At 41.3% G+C, this 15,579-nt stretch overlaps 1 protein-coding gene across 6 annotated transcripts in view; it reads left to right on the top strand.

The window, feature by feature from the left end:
* Window positions 1-2,280: 2,280 nt before the first annotated feature.
* LOC143032461 (membrane-associated guanylate kinase, WW and PDZ domain-containing protein 1-like) overlaps window positions 2,281-15,579 on the top strand; it is a 42,975-nt gene continuing 29,676 nt past the window's right edge. For 2 of the 6 annotated variants that reach the window (XM_076197276.1, XM_076197278.1), the window contains exons 1-6: window positions 2,291-4,061; window positions 4,967-5,200; window positions 11,369-11,726; window positions 11,879-12,087; window positions 13,984-14,115; window positions 15,176-15,361. In XM_076197276.1, the coding sequence (XP_076053391.1) occupies window positions 2,420-4,061; window positions 4,967-5,200; window positions 11,369-11,726; window positions 11,879-12,087; window positions 13,984-14,115; window positions 15,176-15,361 (2,761 nt within the window). In that variant the 5' untranslated portion in view covers window positions 2,291-2,419. Of the gene's footprint in view, window positions 4,062-4,966; window positions 5,201-6,799; window positions 9,023-11,368; window positions 11,727-11,878; window positions 12,088-13,983; window positions 14,116-15,175; window positions 15,362-15,579 lie in introns of all 6 variants that reach the window. The other 4 variants (XM_076197282.1, XM_076197281.1, XM_076197277.1 and 1 more) reach the window with 4 other exon arrangements.

The following is a 15,579-nucleotide window of genomic DNA, read 5'->3' on the forward strand; positions in this document are numbered from 1 at the left end:
CGCGCGCGCGCACACACACACTTGATCACGAGTCCAACACGTGATCCAAAGACCAAGGTGAATCACACAAGCATGCGCGCACACACACACATGATAACTTAGAGAATGAGAGACCGTGCCCCACGAGCGTTGCTCCTTTCCTGTGTACTACAAATAGGTAAATACATACTCTACACAGTTTGGGTTAGTAAGCATCTTGACCTTCCACTGGGGAGGTCAGAGATCGAGCTCCGCTCAGAGCTTGAAAGCGTCACTAACACCACAAGCCTTTGCTGTGCCCTTTGGGTAACGGGATAGGACGTGTCGAATGTCAAAGCGCTCCCCGTAGATCTGTCAATGCACGAGCTTTAAGGGTAATAATTTTCAATCAGGTGGTCCGAGATCTTGGTGATTCATATGCGCGCACGCACGCACACACACACAAACAAACAGGGGTTTCTCGGTCTTTACACAACTCGTAGCGCAGTTGGTAGAGTTTCCGGCTGCCACTACGGCGGTCCGGGTTCGAATCCCATCCAGGGCTAGAATAATTTCAGAATCGTTGCGCTGCGGGTTGTTACTCCAACTCTTGTGGGCGGGGAGGTGGGTGCGTGTAAGGTCACAGCATTACCCATAGATCGGTCATATATGAGCTCTGAGCTCTTTTGCGGGAGGGAAATATCTGTCGATCACGAGTCCAACACGTGATCCAAAGACCATTGTGAATCACACACACACTCTTCATATATGAGCTCTCTTCTGGGAGAGAAATAGCTGTCGATCACGAGTCCAACACGTGATCCAAGACCATGGTGAATCACACACACGCGCGCACCTCATATATGAGCTCTCTTCCGGGAGGGAAATATCTGTCGATCACGAGTCTAACACGTGATCCAAGACTATGGTGAATCTCACACACACGCGCGTGCGCGCACACACACTTCATATATGAGCTCTGAGCTCTTTTCCGGGAGGGATATAGCTGTCGATCACGAGTCCAACACGTGATCCAAGACCATGGTAAATCACACACACACACACAGTTTAATGAGAGGGGGCAGAGACAGGACCACATAATCACTACTGCAACTAAGTGTTTACTTGCTGAAATATAACTAGGTAAATACACACGTTTTAATTTTATTTCAGGATAAAAGTCCACACGTGTATTTACCTAGTTGTGGAATACACGAAAGGAACAGCGCTTGTGGTGTCCTGTGCAATTCACGCATAGTCGTGGATCACATTTTGGACTCGTAATCGGCAGCCATTACTTCACGGATGAGAGCCGAGCCCATATATGGCCCTAATGTGTGTGTGTGTGTGTGATTCACTATGGTCTTGGATCACGTGTTGGACTCGTGATAGACAGGCAATTTCCCACCCGGAAGAGAGCTCAGAGCTCATAATGAAGTGCGTGCGTGCGTTTGTGTATTTACGTAGTTGTATTTTACGAGAAGGGGAGCTATGCTCGTGTGTCCCGTCTTCATATCTCGTTATTGTGTGTGTGTGTGTGTATGTATGTATGTGTGTGTATGTATATGTGTGTGTGTGTTTAGCTAATCGTAGTATACAGGAAAGGGGCAACGCTCGTAGGAATCTTGTGTGTGTGTGTGTGTCTATTTTCGTTCGTGACTACGAAGTATTAAGTTGCATTATGTGTGATGAAGCAAGAGGATGATTATGCTCTCGTCTCTGGTCCCCCGGTTCTGCAGTCAGTCGTTCAGTCCCTGTTGGCAACGAGGACCTGGGTTTCCTGCTGCTGGTGCGAGTCCTCGGGCTGATGGACTTCATTCCACTCCCCGACCCGACCCAGCCCCGTTGCCGTTGTGACCTAGCATGTGGTTACGTGCATTAGCCCTTTATGTGACCTCACTTAGGTCCAAGGTCATTACTGGACCACTTCCAGTCCGTTGGTCAGTCGCGTTCCTGTGCAGTTCGTGGTTGGATCGTCACCGCGAATTTCTTTGCGGTGACCTAGCCGGAGTGACCCCCCGCCGATTCTTCGGCCTCAGTCGAGTGGCAGGTCGGTTTCGACCACCCTTCGCGGGTCCGCGTTCGAATCTAACAGTGTCTTTATTTTTGCCTCGGGGATGCGAGTATATTGGGTGAAGGTGACGACTTTGGTCGCAGCTAAGTGCCTCCTGGGGTAAGATTCCCCGCCTGCAGACGAAGGCTGACTAGAAATTGCACGTAGTGTGCAGTGGTCAAAGCACGGTAATGTTGAGTATAGGTGTGTATCATATGCGGGTTGACAAATTTTGTGTGACGTGATGTCGGAATAACACTTGTATTATTGCACAGGACTTCAGAATGTCTGCGAATCGACCCAAGTGAGACTTTAAACTTCGAAAACTTTACGAGTGAGCCACTTCTTTGAGGAGGACTCTAATCGAGTGGCTCGGCGAGGAAGGACGGGCACTGGTGTGGGAGTACGATGCCCCTGGCTACGGCGAGTCTGGTGTGGAGGGGGGGAAGGAAGAAGAGGAAGGAGGCGGAGAGGGGAGGCGGCAGCGGTCTCAGCAGGGCCGCCACCTGCTCTGCGTTGTTTCGCAAAGCGACCTCCAAGGTGCACCTGCGTCTTCGTGGACGGAGCGAGAGCCCGACCAACGCCGGCGCCATCATCACCTGCTCCTCTTGCGATGCCCTGGACTCCCTCGAACAGGACGACGAGTTCGTCTTCCATGCGGGCACCACTGGCAAGTGGTCGACCGTTCCCGGATGCTACGATGACCTGATCTTCAATCAAGCGCTCAAGACCACCCGAGCTCGAGGGAGGAAGAAGAGCGAGACGCTCAAGACTAACAATCAAGTGAAGGAGAGGCAGTCTTGGCACGAAGACTATCGCTACCGGGGAGTACCCAACTCCTACGTCGATTATCGCGATCTGCCTTCGCCGGGGTGGCAGTTCCTCTACCCTACTTTACCTGTGCTGGGAGGGGCCGCCCGCAAGGCGCGTAGCTTGGGAGAACACGGGACCAAGACCACGCTCCCTGGTACCGAAGGGATGACCAAGGGGCAGAACCTTGATAAGGATCCCTCCCGCTCCAGTTGTGCTTCTCTTGTTCCGGCGGATTCCAAAGGTCGTGTTGCGAGTCTGGACCATCTGGAACAGGTTCCTACAGGATGCCGTGCGTCTCCTGCAGGAAGTGCTGATGAAGAAAGGGGTGATGTCAACCCGGAAAACGCATGCGGCGGCGGCGGCGGCGGGACTGAAGGAAGTGTTCGTCCGCCTTCTGGCACTCCTTCCATGTTAACTTCGTTACCGCAAGATACAGCATCATCCCATCCCAGTTCGGAATCGCCTCCGCCCTACTCGCAGCATCCCCCACCGACCCTGTTACCCGCTCTTGCCCACCAAGAAAATACCCCGAAAGAATCCGTTCAGCTGGACATGCATGCAACCAGTGGTTCCCCACCCCCAGAGTTACCACCTCGACGGCCCACGAAAGCTTATATTACTGACGCAGACTACTTGAAAAGTATAGACAAAGCGTCTCACATCAGTTGTGTCAACCTTTTCCCTCCTCCTCCCCCTCTGCCTGAGAAAGGTTTCAAGGATGTGGTTGGCAGTGAATTAGCCACACCTGCAACAGGAACACCGTGGACTGTACCCCGCTCCAGCAGCTTATGTTTGACTACATATCCAAATGTGGGTAGCCGATGTATGATACCCGGGTGTGTTATGACTTGTCCTGTTCCAGGATCCAGGATTTCATGTACTATGTGTGGGTCCACAGTTCCATATTATATATCTGGGCCAGCAGTACCATGTGCTCTACCTGGATGTGCTGTCAGCCAGGGCTCATCAAATACTCCCTCATCTTCGGCCTTGCCTCAAGATGGAGCAAAAAATTCTTCTGCACCATTATCCTTCAATAGAAGGTCTCTTTCACAATCGGAAGACCAAAGCGTTAGGAAAGTATCCGTCAGTAGAAGGTCTCTTTCACAATCAGACGACCAAACCATTATGAAATTCAAGGAACAAAAATGTCTAAGTAAGGATGCCCAGGCAACTGTTTTAGGTCCTCGTACTGAAGACCGCTGTAATACCAAATGGAAGCCTTTAACTATAGCAGGTAATGTGTGCCCCCACCATAACTTAATTATTTGTATTCATTGTTAATGCTAAACAAGTTAGAATGCATCAAGAACAGAATTGAATGTGGTGGAAGCAAGTGAGTGGTGTTATACATTTTGCTGGAATGTACATATTGTTGAAAAAAAAATGGCTCTTGAGATGTGTGTAAAAAGAATATGCAAGGTCACAATCTTGTTTGTGAGTCAGGCCAGTAACCTGAAAGTTGTGGTTAGAATGTGAAGTATTCATTTGTAATCCAGATGGCACAGGTAAGTATTTCCTGTATTCTGCAGTTAAATTCTAGAAGCAAAACCTGTTTAATCAGGAGATAGTGTATGTTGAAGGAAATGTGAGGGAGGGATTTTGTGTGTGATTTTAGCATAAGATTTTGTATTTTCACATACTGATATTATGGACTACAGTCTAGCCTTCATACCTTGGATATATAATTTTTCTACTTACCATACAGTAAATTGTTCAAATTATTCATCAGTGATTGATGAAGTTGCTTTCATATATAATATATATTATTCATCAGTGATTGATGAAGTTGCTTTCACATATATATATATGTACATACATACACACACATATACACATACATATACCAAAAGCTGTTTCCCACCCATTCCATCCCTAACATACTCCACTCCCCTCCACCCTCTTCCCTCCCTTTTACCTTGGCACGTCCTGGATGATGGGTCATCCCTACATCTTGTCCACTGCCCTGGGTCAGAAGCAGTGTCACAAGACACAGCACATCCGCAACAAGGCCTCTTCATTGGTGACTCCCCCCTTTGTCCCCCCTGTGTGTATGTGTGTGTTTATATATGGAGGCAGTTTTTACTAAACTACTTTTGCTGTGTGAATAAGGGAATAATTAAATTTTCTTTTTCCTTTCAGGCTCTCTAACTCGTGATCTACGGCAGTACCTGAACACACGGTTCCAGAAGGGTTCAGTGGACCATGAATTGCAGAACAGCATTCGAGATAATCTTTACCTGCGCACTGTTCCTGTAACAACTCGGTCCCCTCGTCAAGGTGAAGTTAACGGTGTTGACTACACCTTTCTCAGCGAACAAGAGTTCCGGGCACTTGAGCGGTCAGGGAATCTTTTGGAATCTGGTGTTTACGAGGGTGAGAATAATTGTCCTCTTGTTGTTTAATGTTGCCTTGCTATGTGAATGCTTAGGGTTTCTATTATGTGTTAGAAGAATCCAAAGGGTTGATATTCACTGGGTGCATGAATAAAGTGAACTTGATAGAATCTTGAAAAGATTGAGCTTCACTATATGGAATGGTTTATACAAATATTTGTAGTTATTAATCCTTTTGAGTGCATGAGGTTCCCCTAGCCAAGTGAAATCATCTTGCAAGATCCAGAATAAAACATTTAAGTAGATCCTCACTGAAAAAAGTTGAAATACATTATATAGTAATGCTCAGTCAGTCATTTCTCTGAAATGGTCAACAGTGATAGAAAATAGTTAACAAAATTACTTGCTGGGAGAGAATGCAGAATATCTCAGAACACCGTCAGTTAAAGAACAAGACTAAAACAATGTCCCCCAAGAAGCAATTTTATCACCAGTGCTCTTTAGTCTGTTTACACAATCTTCCCACCCTAAACTTTGAGCACAACACAAATTCACATGAAGATGACCTAAGAATAATAATTCTATAGTTGAGTAGTGCAATTTCAAAAACAGCTGAAAACAATGTACTTCAATAAGTTAAAGTTATGACTGATACAAAACAGAATATATCTCCTGAAGTCCAACTACCATGAGTCAAAGAAGCACATAGTGGTCAAATTACTGTAGATGGTCAATCTCTTTCAGTGGACACACCCTAAATGTATTTAAACATCTCCAGGCACAAGATTTAGACAGTACAATTTGAGAATTGGAGATATAGACACAGTACCTCATGAGCATAGTTCCAACCCTGTACATTATAATTTGGTAAATATAAATAACTAAAAACTGTATAAACTTCATCCACACCACAGTATCCAACAATTAGAAAATTGTTATTGCAATAGATTTCCCTTGGCTGTGTAAAATGACTTTCACTAACTGTAATGAGAACTCTGAATACTGTTGTAACAAAATTGTAGTCCAGGAGTTCTATGTCTGTAAGATAGTAAGATGAAAGAACCTGATGTTTGAGTCCAGTTGAGTTAAGCAGTAGATCTTGCCTATTTATTGTGTGTGTGTGAACTCAAAACTGTTTACATTGTAGAGAATTTGCTTTTTGTCAACTTGTGTAATCTAATATGTTAACTAAAGAAAATGGGGCACATATTTATAGTAAGTTGTGACATCACTGAGTGTTGTAGTAATGAAGGTGGCCACAATCTTATCTTGCTTCATAAGTGATAAGGCATCAGATAAGTTCTCTTGTTTTCCTGTCTGATATAAGTTGAATTGTTCTTGAAATTAACTCGGGATATATTATCTTCTCATTTCAATACATTGTGGTGATGGTAAGATTTCTAACTTGTTGACAATGAGGTTTTATTGAAAAAAAAAGGCTAAAAGATATAATCTTATATATATACATATATATTTTTTAGTTCCTTAATCCTTTTCTTTATCTGTGTTGACTAGTTTGGTGGTTCCCAGTACAGTAGTCATAGTGAGTTATCAGTGAGCACATGTGTAGCGTGAATGCAAATCTCCCTGATTTATGATGGGGGTTGCAGTGCATGTGCATGGCTATGATCCATTACAGGTTTTGAGTATGGAACACCTCTGCCATCTCCAACTTCTTCAGCCTTGCAACAGAGGCGAACTCTGGAACGAATAACACGAAGACACCCACGAACAAAACGGCTCATTGGTTCTTCAGCACCTCGAGAATTGAAATACTTTTGTGATGACAGACAGTTATGGGGAAGGTGTAGAAGTGGGGAGACTAGTAAAAGTAGATGGGAAAGTGAACAAGTTAGATTGGAAAGTCAGGCAGGCATCTGCCAGGATCATTATAGTGTGGAAACGGCTCTTGCCTCAGACTTACAAGATGTATTTGGTTCTGATGATCTTGTGTCTCCCCTAGAATATGAGAAAGATTTATGTCTTGATGAGCTAATAAGTAGGAGAGAATCAAGTAGCAGAAGACTTGGACTTGACAAGACTCGGAGGTGGATGCGATCATGGCTTCCCAGTGATGATATTCCTCCCAGTGAAGCCAGTGAACAGTGGAGTGAACCAATTGTTAAGGTGTCCCCTGAGTCAGATGAATGTGCCCTAGAACGCACATTGTCCCTTCCTATGAAGCAGGGCAAAGCAATGGGCAAAAAGCCAGATAAAACTAAAACACTTCCCATCAGATTCTTCAAGGCAATTCAGAGACCACCATTGAGAGAATTTGATGGAACCTATAGTGCAAGTGAAATAAAGGAATACTTCCTCCGTCAAGGAAGTAGTAGGTACAAAGGGGAATACACACTACGGGCAAATGCAGAAGTGGTTGACCATAATCAAGGTGAGGAAGTAGCAAATACAAACAAACATGTAGGAGCCAGAAAGAGAAAAGCTTGGCATCGTTGGTCCTCTCGTAGAAGAACGTCAAAGCTTTCTTCATTTGCAGTTGATCCTGTGTACAAATCAGTATCGAGCAGTAGTTTAGTAGCCCAGAAGTTGCTTTCATCACCACGACCCCTCCAAGAGAGGGATGGTGAGAGTATATCAGGAGAATCTGATGAATACTCAAGTGAGACTTGTAGTAGAAATAGTAGTTCCTTATTTGATGTTGGAAGAGAGGAATGCACAAATGCAAAATATTCTTCAAGCTCCTGTGGTATGCTAGCTCCTTTTTCTTTAGATAAAGATCAGGAATTAACTGATTCATGGTATGGTACTTCCTCTTGGCATAATTTTCCCAGCCAACTTCATGCCTATGAGATCTTGAGTGGTGAATCAGTTACTGATGAAGAAATATCATCAGTACACTTGGATGATTTTATTAAGGATTCTTCTATTGAATGGAGTAATCTAAGGTCACGAAATGACTCTGGTCTAAGCAAAAGAAAATATGAAATGAACAGTGCAGAATGTAATGAAGTTATCAACACAAAATACAAAAGTTTACAGAAATCTAAAAAGCCAGAGCCTCCTAAGAGATCCTCTTCACTTGTAAAAGCTCCTTGTAATGAATTTGGAGATCTAGATGAAATTTCTAACACAAACTGTGATAAGAATGTTATTCACATCAAAGAACCAGTTACAATGCATGAGCATATGCTAGAAGATTTTGTATGGGTGAAAAATGACCCACAAAATATAGCTTCATCAATGACAGTACATGGTTGTTCTGAATCTGAGAGTTTGCAAGTGGATTCTGATTTGATTACCAAGGATTTAAACTGTCAATCTGCAGAAGATGTACCAAGTAGTATCTGTTTCAGTGAGTGTACTGAAGGGTCAGAAATACTCCCAGTTACATTTGATGATGAGAGTCCAGGTATCCTTGCTAAACTTGCTGCCTTACTTTATTCAGAACAAGTGCAAACTACATCTAGTTTATTACAGCCAAATAAACTCAAGGAAGCTGGAACTCTTTTACCATTTTCAAAGAAAAAACCCATTGATGCATCAAAAATAAACATGATTGATAAGTATTCAAGGTCTCCAATCAAAAAAGGGAAAAAAAATTATCAAACAGTTTCTGGGCAAGATCTCAGGTTCTACTTTGGTTTTAACAACATAGATAATCAAGAAGCAGTTGAGATTATATCTAACAAAGTTGGCAGTGCAGAAGAAGCGCATAATGATAATGGAAGCGAAATGCCAGTTGAACCACCAGTCCGAACATTATTCATCAGTAGGACCTGTCCAGAGAGGTTTAGCGTTTTGAAAACTGATAGAGAGAGACATAAAAGGATTGTCAGGAATAAAGTGTCAGAAAATCAAAAGAGAATCTCTCCTTCTTTGCAGTATGAAAAGGTTTGCCATGGTATGAAACCAGTATTTGGATGTTATGGATAGAAAATGGCTCGAAAGAGAACCAAGGACTAAGAATTTTGAGTTGTTCCAGAAATTATATGTATTTAGGTCTTGGCTGTTGGTGCTTTGTCAAATACTAGTATACTTCATCTTCCTTAGCAAATTCTTTTTTAGTCATTAGTTTTGTATATACATAGTGGTACATAATTTTTTTAGCCATCTCCTATCCTTCTTTACTGCTACTCTCTCCTTTCCTACCTGTCTAACTTACAAAGGATTACAAAAGAGGAGCATACCGACAGGAGACCTTTTGGTCCATAACTAGATCGGATGCGAAAAAAAATAATGATAAACAAATAAAAAAAAAAAAAAAATCATATTAATAATAAATTAAAACTATAACAATGTAAATAACAATTAAAATACATAAATAAATGCATTGGTATAGTTGAATAACAAACAAACAGGTAAATAGTAAATGATAATAAATTGACATATAACTAATAATAAATGAAAATCAGACAGACAAATTATAACAAAACAAAAACAAATAATATAACATAAATTATAATAATTACAGCATCTTACTTAGGTATTTATCTAAATGATTCTTAAAGCTTCGAACTGAACTACATTGCACTACCTGTGCAGGAAGTTTATTCCATTCATTAACTACACGGTTGGCAAAGTTGTTTCTACCTACTTCCAAATTGAATCTATTTCCGGACAGTTTGAGACCATTGTTTCTTGTCTGATTCTCATTCAATGTGAAAATTTTGTCACTTTTGATGTTGTCAATTCCCTTTAGAATTTTAAAGACCTGTATCAAGTCACCTCTGAGTCTACGCTTTTTTAGGGAAAACAGATTCATGTGCTTAAGTCGATTTTCGTATGATTTATTTTTGATATTTGGAATCAGTTTTGTGGCTCGCCGTTGTACCTTTTCCAGTCTGTCAATGTCTTTAATGAGATTCGGTGACCATACGGAAACAGCATATTCCAAATGTGGACGAACTAACGATTTATATAGCTTGTTAATGAGTGATGGACTTTTGAAATCAAAAGATCGCGCAATCAATCCCAGAATCTTATTTGCTTTCTCAGAGGCTGAAATACACTGCTTGGATGATTTGAGGTCGTTACTGATAATTACGCCGAGATCTTTTTCACTATCCACTTTAACTCTTTAGATAGGAGTGCTGCCTATTAACCCATTCAACTCCGATGACAAGATGTCTTGTCATTTGGTCAAATAAAACAAAAAATCATAAAACACCAAAATGTTTGATCAAACACCAGAAAAATATGACGTCAGTCCTCGCTTCGCTGCGAGCGAAGCGAGGATTGACGTCATATTTTTCTGGTGTTTGATCAAACATTTTGGTGTTTTATGATTTTTTGTTTTATTTGACCAAATGACAAGACATCTTGTCATCGGAGTTGAATGGGTTAACCACTTCAGTATGACTCAAATTCTCATACACAGCATTGGCTGCCATATGTAATGTGCATCACACTAACATTATGAAAAATAAAGTCACTCCAGTATTACTCGTTCTCGGGGGGGGGGGGTAACTCGTGTACAATTACAAAAAATATTTATAATCAAGATGCCGATGCTGCCATCCTTGTGCACAGACTCAAACCTCATGATGCCTGCATAGGCATCATACTGAAGTAGTTAATGATGAAATACAAATACATGTTTTGTAGTCATTGTTGTTTTTACTCGGTCTTGTTAGTTCTGCTTACTAGTCTTCAGCCATTTAAGAAGTTGTATTTAATATACGACTTAAGAAGTTGTATTTAATAAATGACCGAGTTGCATGACCTGTCTCCAAAAGCTTTCTGCATGAATAGATTGAAATATGTGTAATTTGTTCTTAACTAATGATGTATTGATATATATATCTGAACAGAATTTATTATTTATTTTTGCCTGAAAGAGTCTAGTGTACAAACACTTGTTTTCTGTTAATGATTATTAGATAAAAAGTATGAATCAAGTCTTTACAACTATTTTGTTTTAGTTTTGGGTTTCCATAATGTGCTCTTTTTGTGCCTCAACAGATTGTAGTTGTCAATAAATTAAAATCATTGTAGACTTTGATAGTAGCAGAAGAACTCAGTTGAGCACTCAAATTTAAGGTGAAGGGTGGATAAGATACTTGATGTTATTATTTTATTTCATCCTTATGTCCAGTATTGAGTCTTAGAATTTGTTGTACATAGCTGTGGGTGATTTTAGTCAGATATGGTGATCTTTTTGACATTGTCATGTGAATTTAAAGTCCACAGGTAGGCTTTATTCTTGGGAAGATTGTATTTGAAGTAAATCTGATGTATTGTGATATAGGGCACCACTACGGAACTCCCAAACCACCTGCTGAACCCACATCATCTGGAGGTGCAAGTGGAGCTGGAGTTCTTCCTGGTGCACATCCGAGCTCAGAAGGAAAGCGTCGTCGTAACCGGTCCAATGTAGAGGCCATGGCTGCCAAAACCACTGCTGGCCCCATGCAGGAAATGGTGATGGCGGGCAGTGCACCACCCCAGTACCTCCCTCAGGGGTCTCCAGGAGATAACAGACCACCAAGTAGAGGGGAGGGCTCGGGTATGATGCCACCAGACTCCCCATCTTTAGCAGAGCTGGGACCCTTGCCACCCAATTGGGAAAAAGCATATACAGAAAATGGAGAACCTTATTATATTGAGTAGGTTTCTGAAGAATTTTCCTTGTTAAGAAAGGATTATTTGGTTTTAGTGAATAAACATATAGGTAAATATACTAGTAACTTTTCACCTGTTGATACAAGAAGTTGAATGTTATATTTAATTTTCCTTTTTTTTTTTGTTTGGTGTCCAGCCATACAACTGGTACATCCTCATGGCTTGATCCCCGTTTGGCACGAGTGCAAAAACGAACAGCAGAAGAATGTGCAGAAGATGAGTTACCATATGGTTGGGAAAAGATTGATGACCCTCAATATGGCACTTATTACATCGACCATGTGAACCGCAAGACACAGTATGAAAACCCTGTAGTCATGGCTAAGAGGCAGCAAAATAATGGAGGTAAAGGTTTGATATATTTTTAGCAAGTTTGGGAAACCATGACCAAATGAAAGTTAGGAGGAAATAACAAAGAATATGGAAGGCCCTCTAATATATAGCTAGTGTGCACATATGAAAGGAAGATTTACAAATTTATCTCATCATAATATCTTTGATAAACTCTTCATTTTCATGTGCCTCACCTTATTTCTTACTCTACCATCTCAAGCACATTTAGGCTACTTTAAATATTCCAAATCTGCTCATCATACTGCATGGGGCAGAGACTTGGAATTTAAAGGAGGCAAAGAGGAGCTGCCTGAATGTGTTTGAGATGAAGTGTTTAAGAAGTATATTGAGAATTATGAGGATAGATAGAGAGAGAATTGGGAAGGTGAGGCAGAAAAATTGGACGAAAACATAGCTGGTAGATAGGGTTGGTCAAAGAATACTGGAATGGTTTGGACATATGGAAAAAATGAGTAAAGAAAGACTAGCAAGAAAGTGTAGAAGGCAGAGATGGATGGCGTGAACCTGAGAAGACCAAGAATGGGATGGGTGGATGGATGGATGGGATGAAAGGGGCCTTGGTTACAAGGAGAATGTCTGTCAAGCAGGGAACAGAGAAGCTAAGAGATAGGTGTGAGTGGAATGGTTGAAAATGGATGAGAAGTTTATGTGGATCAGAGTGATTTCTTCTTGTCTACACTGTAATTTTTTGAATGGATGAGTTGGGGAGGGATGCCATGCAATGTAAGGTGGGAGTAAACCAGCTTTTGCCGTTAGGCCTTGGTATGGAGGTAGTATGTCTTGCTGCATTGGGTGCAGAACAGTGATGACCCTTCATCCACAAGTATATAAAAGAGAAAGGACAATAAATGGGTGTTGGATGGGTGAAGGGTGGCTAGGCTACATACCTTGTAAGGAGGAATGACCTCTTGGCATATGTATGTAAGTAGAGCTATATTTATGGGGGTCCCATCTCTGTCTCTATTTATCAAACTGCTATAAATTAATTTATGCTGTCCACCTAGATTGTATGATAGGGGTTACTAGGCTAGATAGAGTGAGAAATGAGGAGGAAAACAGGTGTGGAAAGGAAGTTGGGAGATAGGGTTGATGAAAGAGTATTAGGATGGTTTGGGCACATGGAAAGAATGAGTGAAGAAAGATTAGTAAAAGAGGTGTGGAAGGCAGAGATGGAAGGAGTGAACATGAGGGGGTGTCCTAGGATGAGATGGATGGATGGGGGTAACAGGGGCATGCAAAAGAGGAATGTCTGTTGAGGAAGGACGGGAGAGGACAGAAGATAGGGGTAAATGGAGAAGGGTTGTGTATGGATGATGCTGTGATGCATGAGGGGTAGTGGGTGAGGGATGGGGCGTGAGGTAGTATGCATGAGAAATAAATTGACGCAGCCCTGGAGGGATTTCTCCCCGTCTTCTTTTCTGCATAAGGGGACGGAGAGGGGGGATCGCCGAACTAATGAAGCGGCCTTGCTGTGGATGTGCTGTGTCTTGCGACACTGCTTCTGACCCAGGGCAGTGGACAAGATGCAGGGATGACCTGTCATCCAGGTGGTGCCAAGATAAGAGGGTAGAGGGGAGTGGAGTATGTAGGGGAAGAAGTGGGTGGGAGTGGATTTCTATGCCTTTTTCTTTTGGCTACCTCCCGTTTCGGGGGGGAAAAAAGCCTTTCATATATGTATGTATGTACCTAGATTGTTTCTTCTTATTTGTGAGTGTCAAGTAATTTTTAAGTCAAGGTTGATTGAATGCTGATAAAGTAGCCTTACTGTTGCTCATTCATTGGCCATCCAATGGTAGATAAATGGAAAAAAAAATATGGTAGTCCATATAAGCAAAAAATTAAGTTATTCTCTAGCTACTTTAAGTTAAGTTTATTGTTTTCTGACAGGAGGAAACGGTTCATCAGAGGGTGGCAACAATACTTTTCCTCGTCACAAAAAGATCAACAATGAAATGAATGGTACTGCAACATTGGAAGGGCCACATTTGCCACCACCTGTCTCTAGCAAGCGTGGAAACAGTAAGACTAAAGCATCAGTTGATTGTATGCTACTATATTTTTTTGAGAGTCCTAGGTTTTATGTTATATTTTTATTGTTTATTTTGGTTAATTATTTACAGGCTGTCACAATGCACTGTGGACAGCCTTCATCTTAGAAGGGAACCCTGAGGAAACCTTGAGCCTAAGGGTGTGGTAGGGAATATCATTAGTAAGTGTCCATGGGAATGTAGAGCTAAAGATTACGAGAGAGGTGGGGTTAAGTTGGGATCGCACATTGGTCTCAAAAATGCAGTGTTGTCATTGTTTGTTGTGACTTTTGGCAAATCATGGTGAATTTGAGGTTCCTTCAATTTTTGATGCATGCTTTTTGTCACATTTTTTAACGTGTGTGCGCATTGGGGTTACATAGAGTATTGCATCATTCATTTCTGTACATTGAGATTGTTTATTAATATCTTTAATCAGTGACAAATCACAGATAAGTGGAATTATCAACAAAGTTTCAAATCTTATCTATTGGTCAGAGTTTATCAGTCCAGTATTCAGATGTTCTGTATTGTTTATATTCAGCACTAGAGAGAATGTAAAATATTTAATTACTATCCTTTTTTTGAATTCATTTATGTTTTAGTGTTGTGTAAGATACTTTTACACAGTATAATACTGATAGTCAATTGTTCTTGACTGAATAATTTCTTGTATATTTTCAATTTTAATTAAATTCAGATTCACTCAAGCTTTTAACGTTAATGACCGTGGATTTCTTTGTTTATCCTATTGAATTTCAAACTGGGATTAAGATAAAATTTTGTTGTTTGGAGATCTTGGTTCATTTATTACAACTGTCCTTTCTAAATTGGATTACAAGTTATGCCTGTGGTCCACTATGAATCATTCTTTTGCAACATGTTAATTTATTTTGCAAAAGGGTAGTATGTTGAATAGGGTTAATGGTACTCTAAGTAGCCACTTCAGTTGCAGTGGTTTTTTGCGCCAACAGTTTTAGAATCACTAATGTGCCATCATTCAGTATTATGTATAAACGACATTGAATTATCTACTTTTCTTTCCTGTGTAGGAAGTGTAGTTTTCACTCGAAATCCAGCAGAACTGCGGGGGGAGTTTATACGAACAAGCTTGGTAAAATCATCACGAGGTTTGGGGTTCACTATTGTTGGAGGAGATGACAATGAAGAGGAGTTTCTGCAGATCAAGAGTGTAGTACCTAATGGGCCAGCATGGCAGGATGGGAAACTACGCACAGGTAAATGCTATGACATCTTGAATTTTTTTATTGATGATATCAGTATGTACCATCCCCTGCTGTCCAGATCATCAAAATATGCATATATACAAAAGGCCTTCTCCCACTTAAAGATGGTTGTCAAGTCAAAGTATATACCCACCATACACCCATCCAAAACACATTTGTTGTCCCTCCTGTTTCATATGACAAGACCTTATGTTTCCCCGTTTCCAATC

This window comes from Oratosquilla oratoria, chromosome 13 (assembly GCF_046742065.1).
Source record: "Oratosquilla oratoria isolate Oo_2021 chromosome 13, ASM4674206v1, whole genome shotgun sequence".
NCBI lineage: Eukaryota > Metazoa > Arthropoda > Malacostraca > Stomatopoda > Squillidae > Oratosquilla > Oratosquilla oratoria.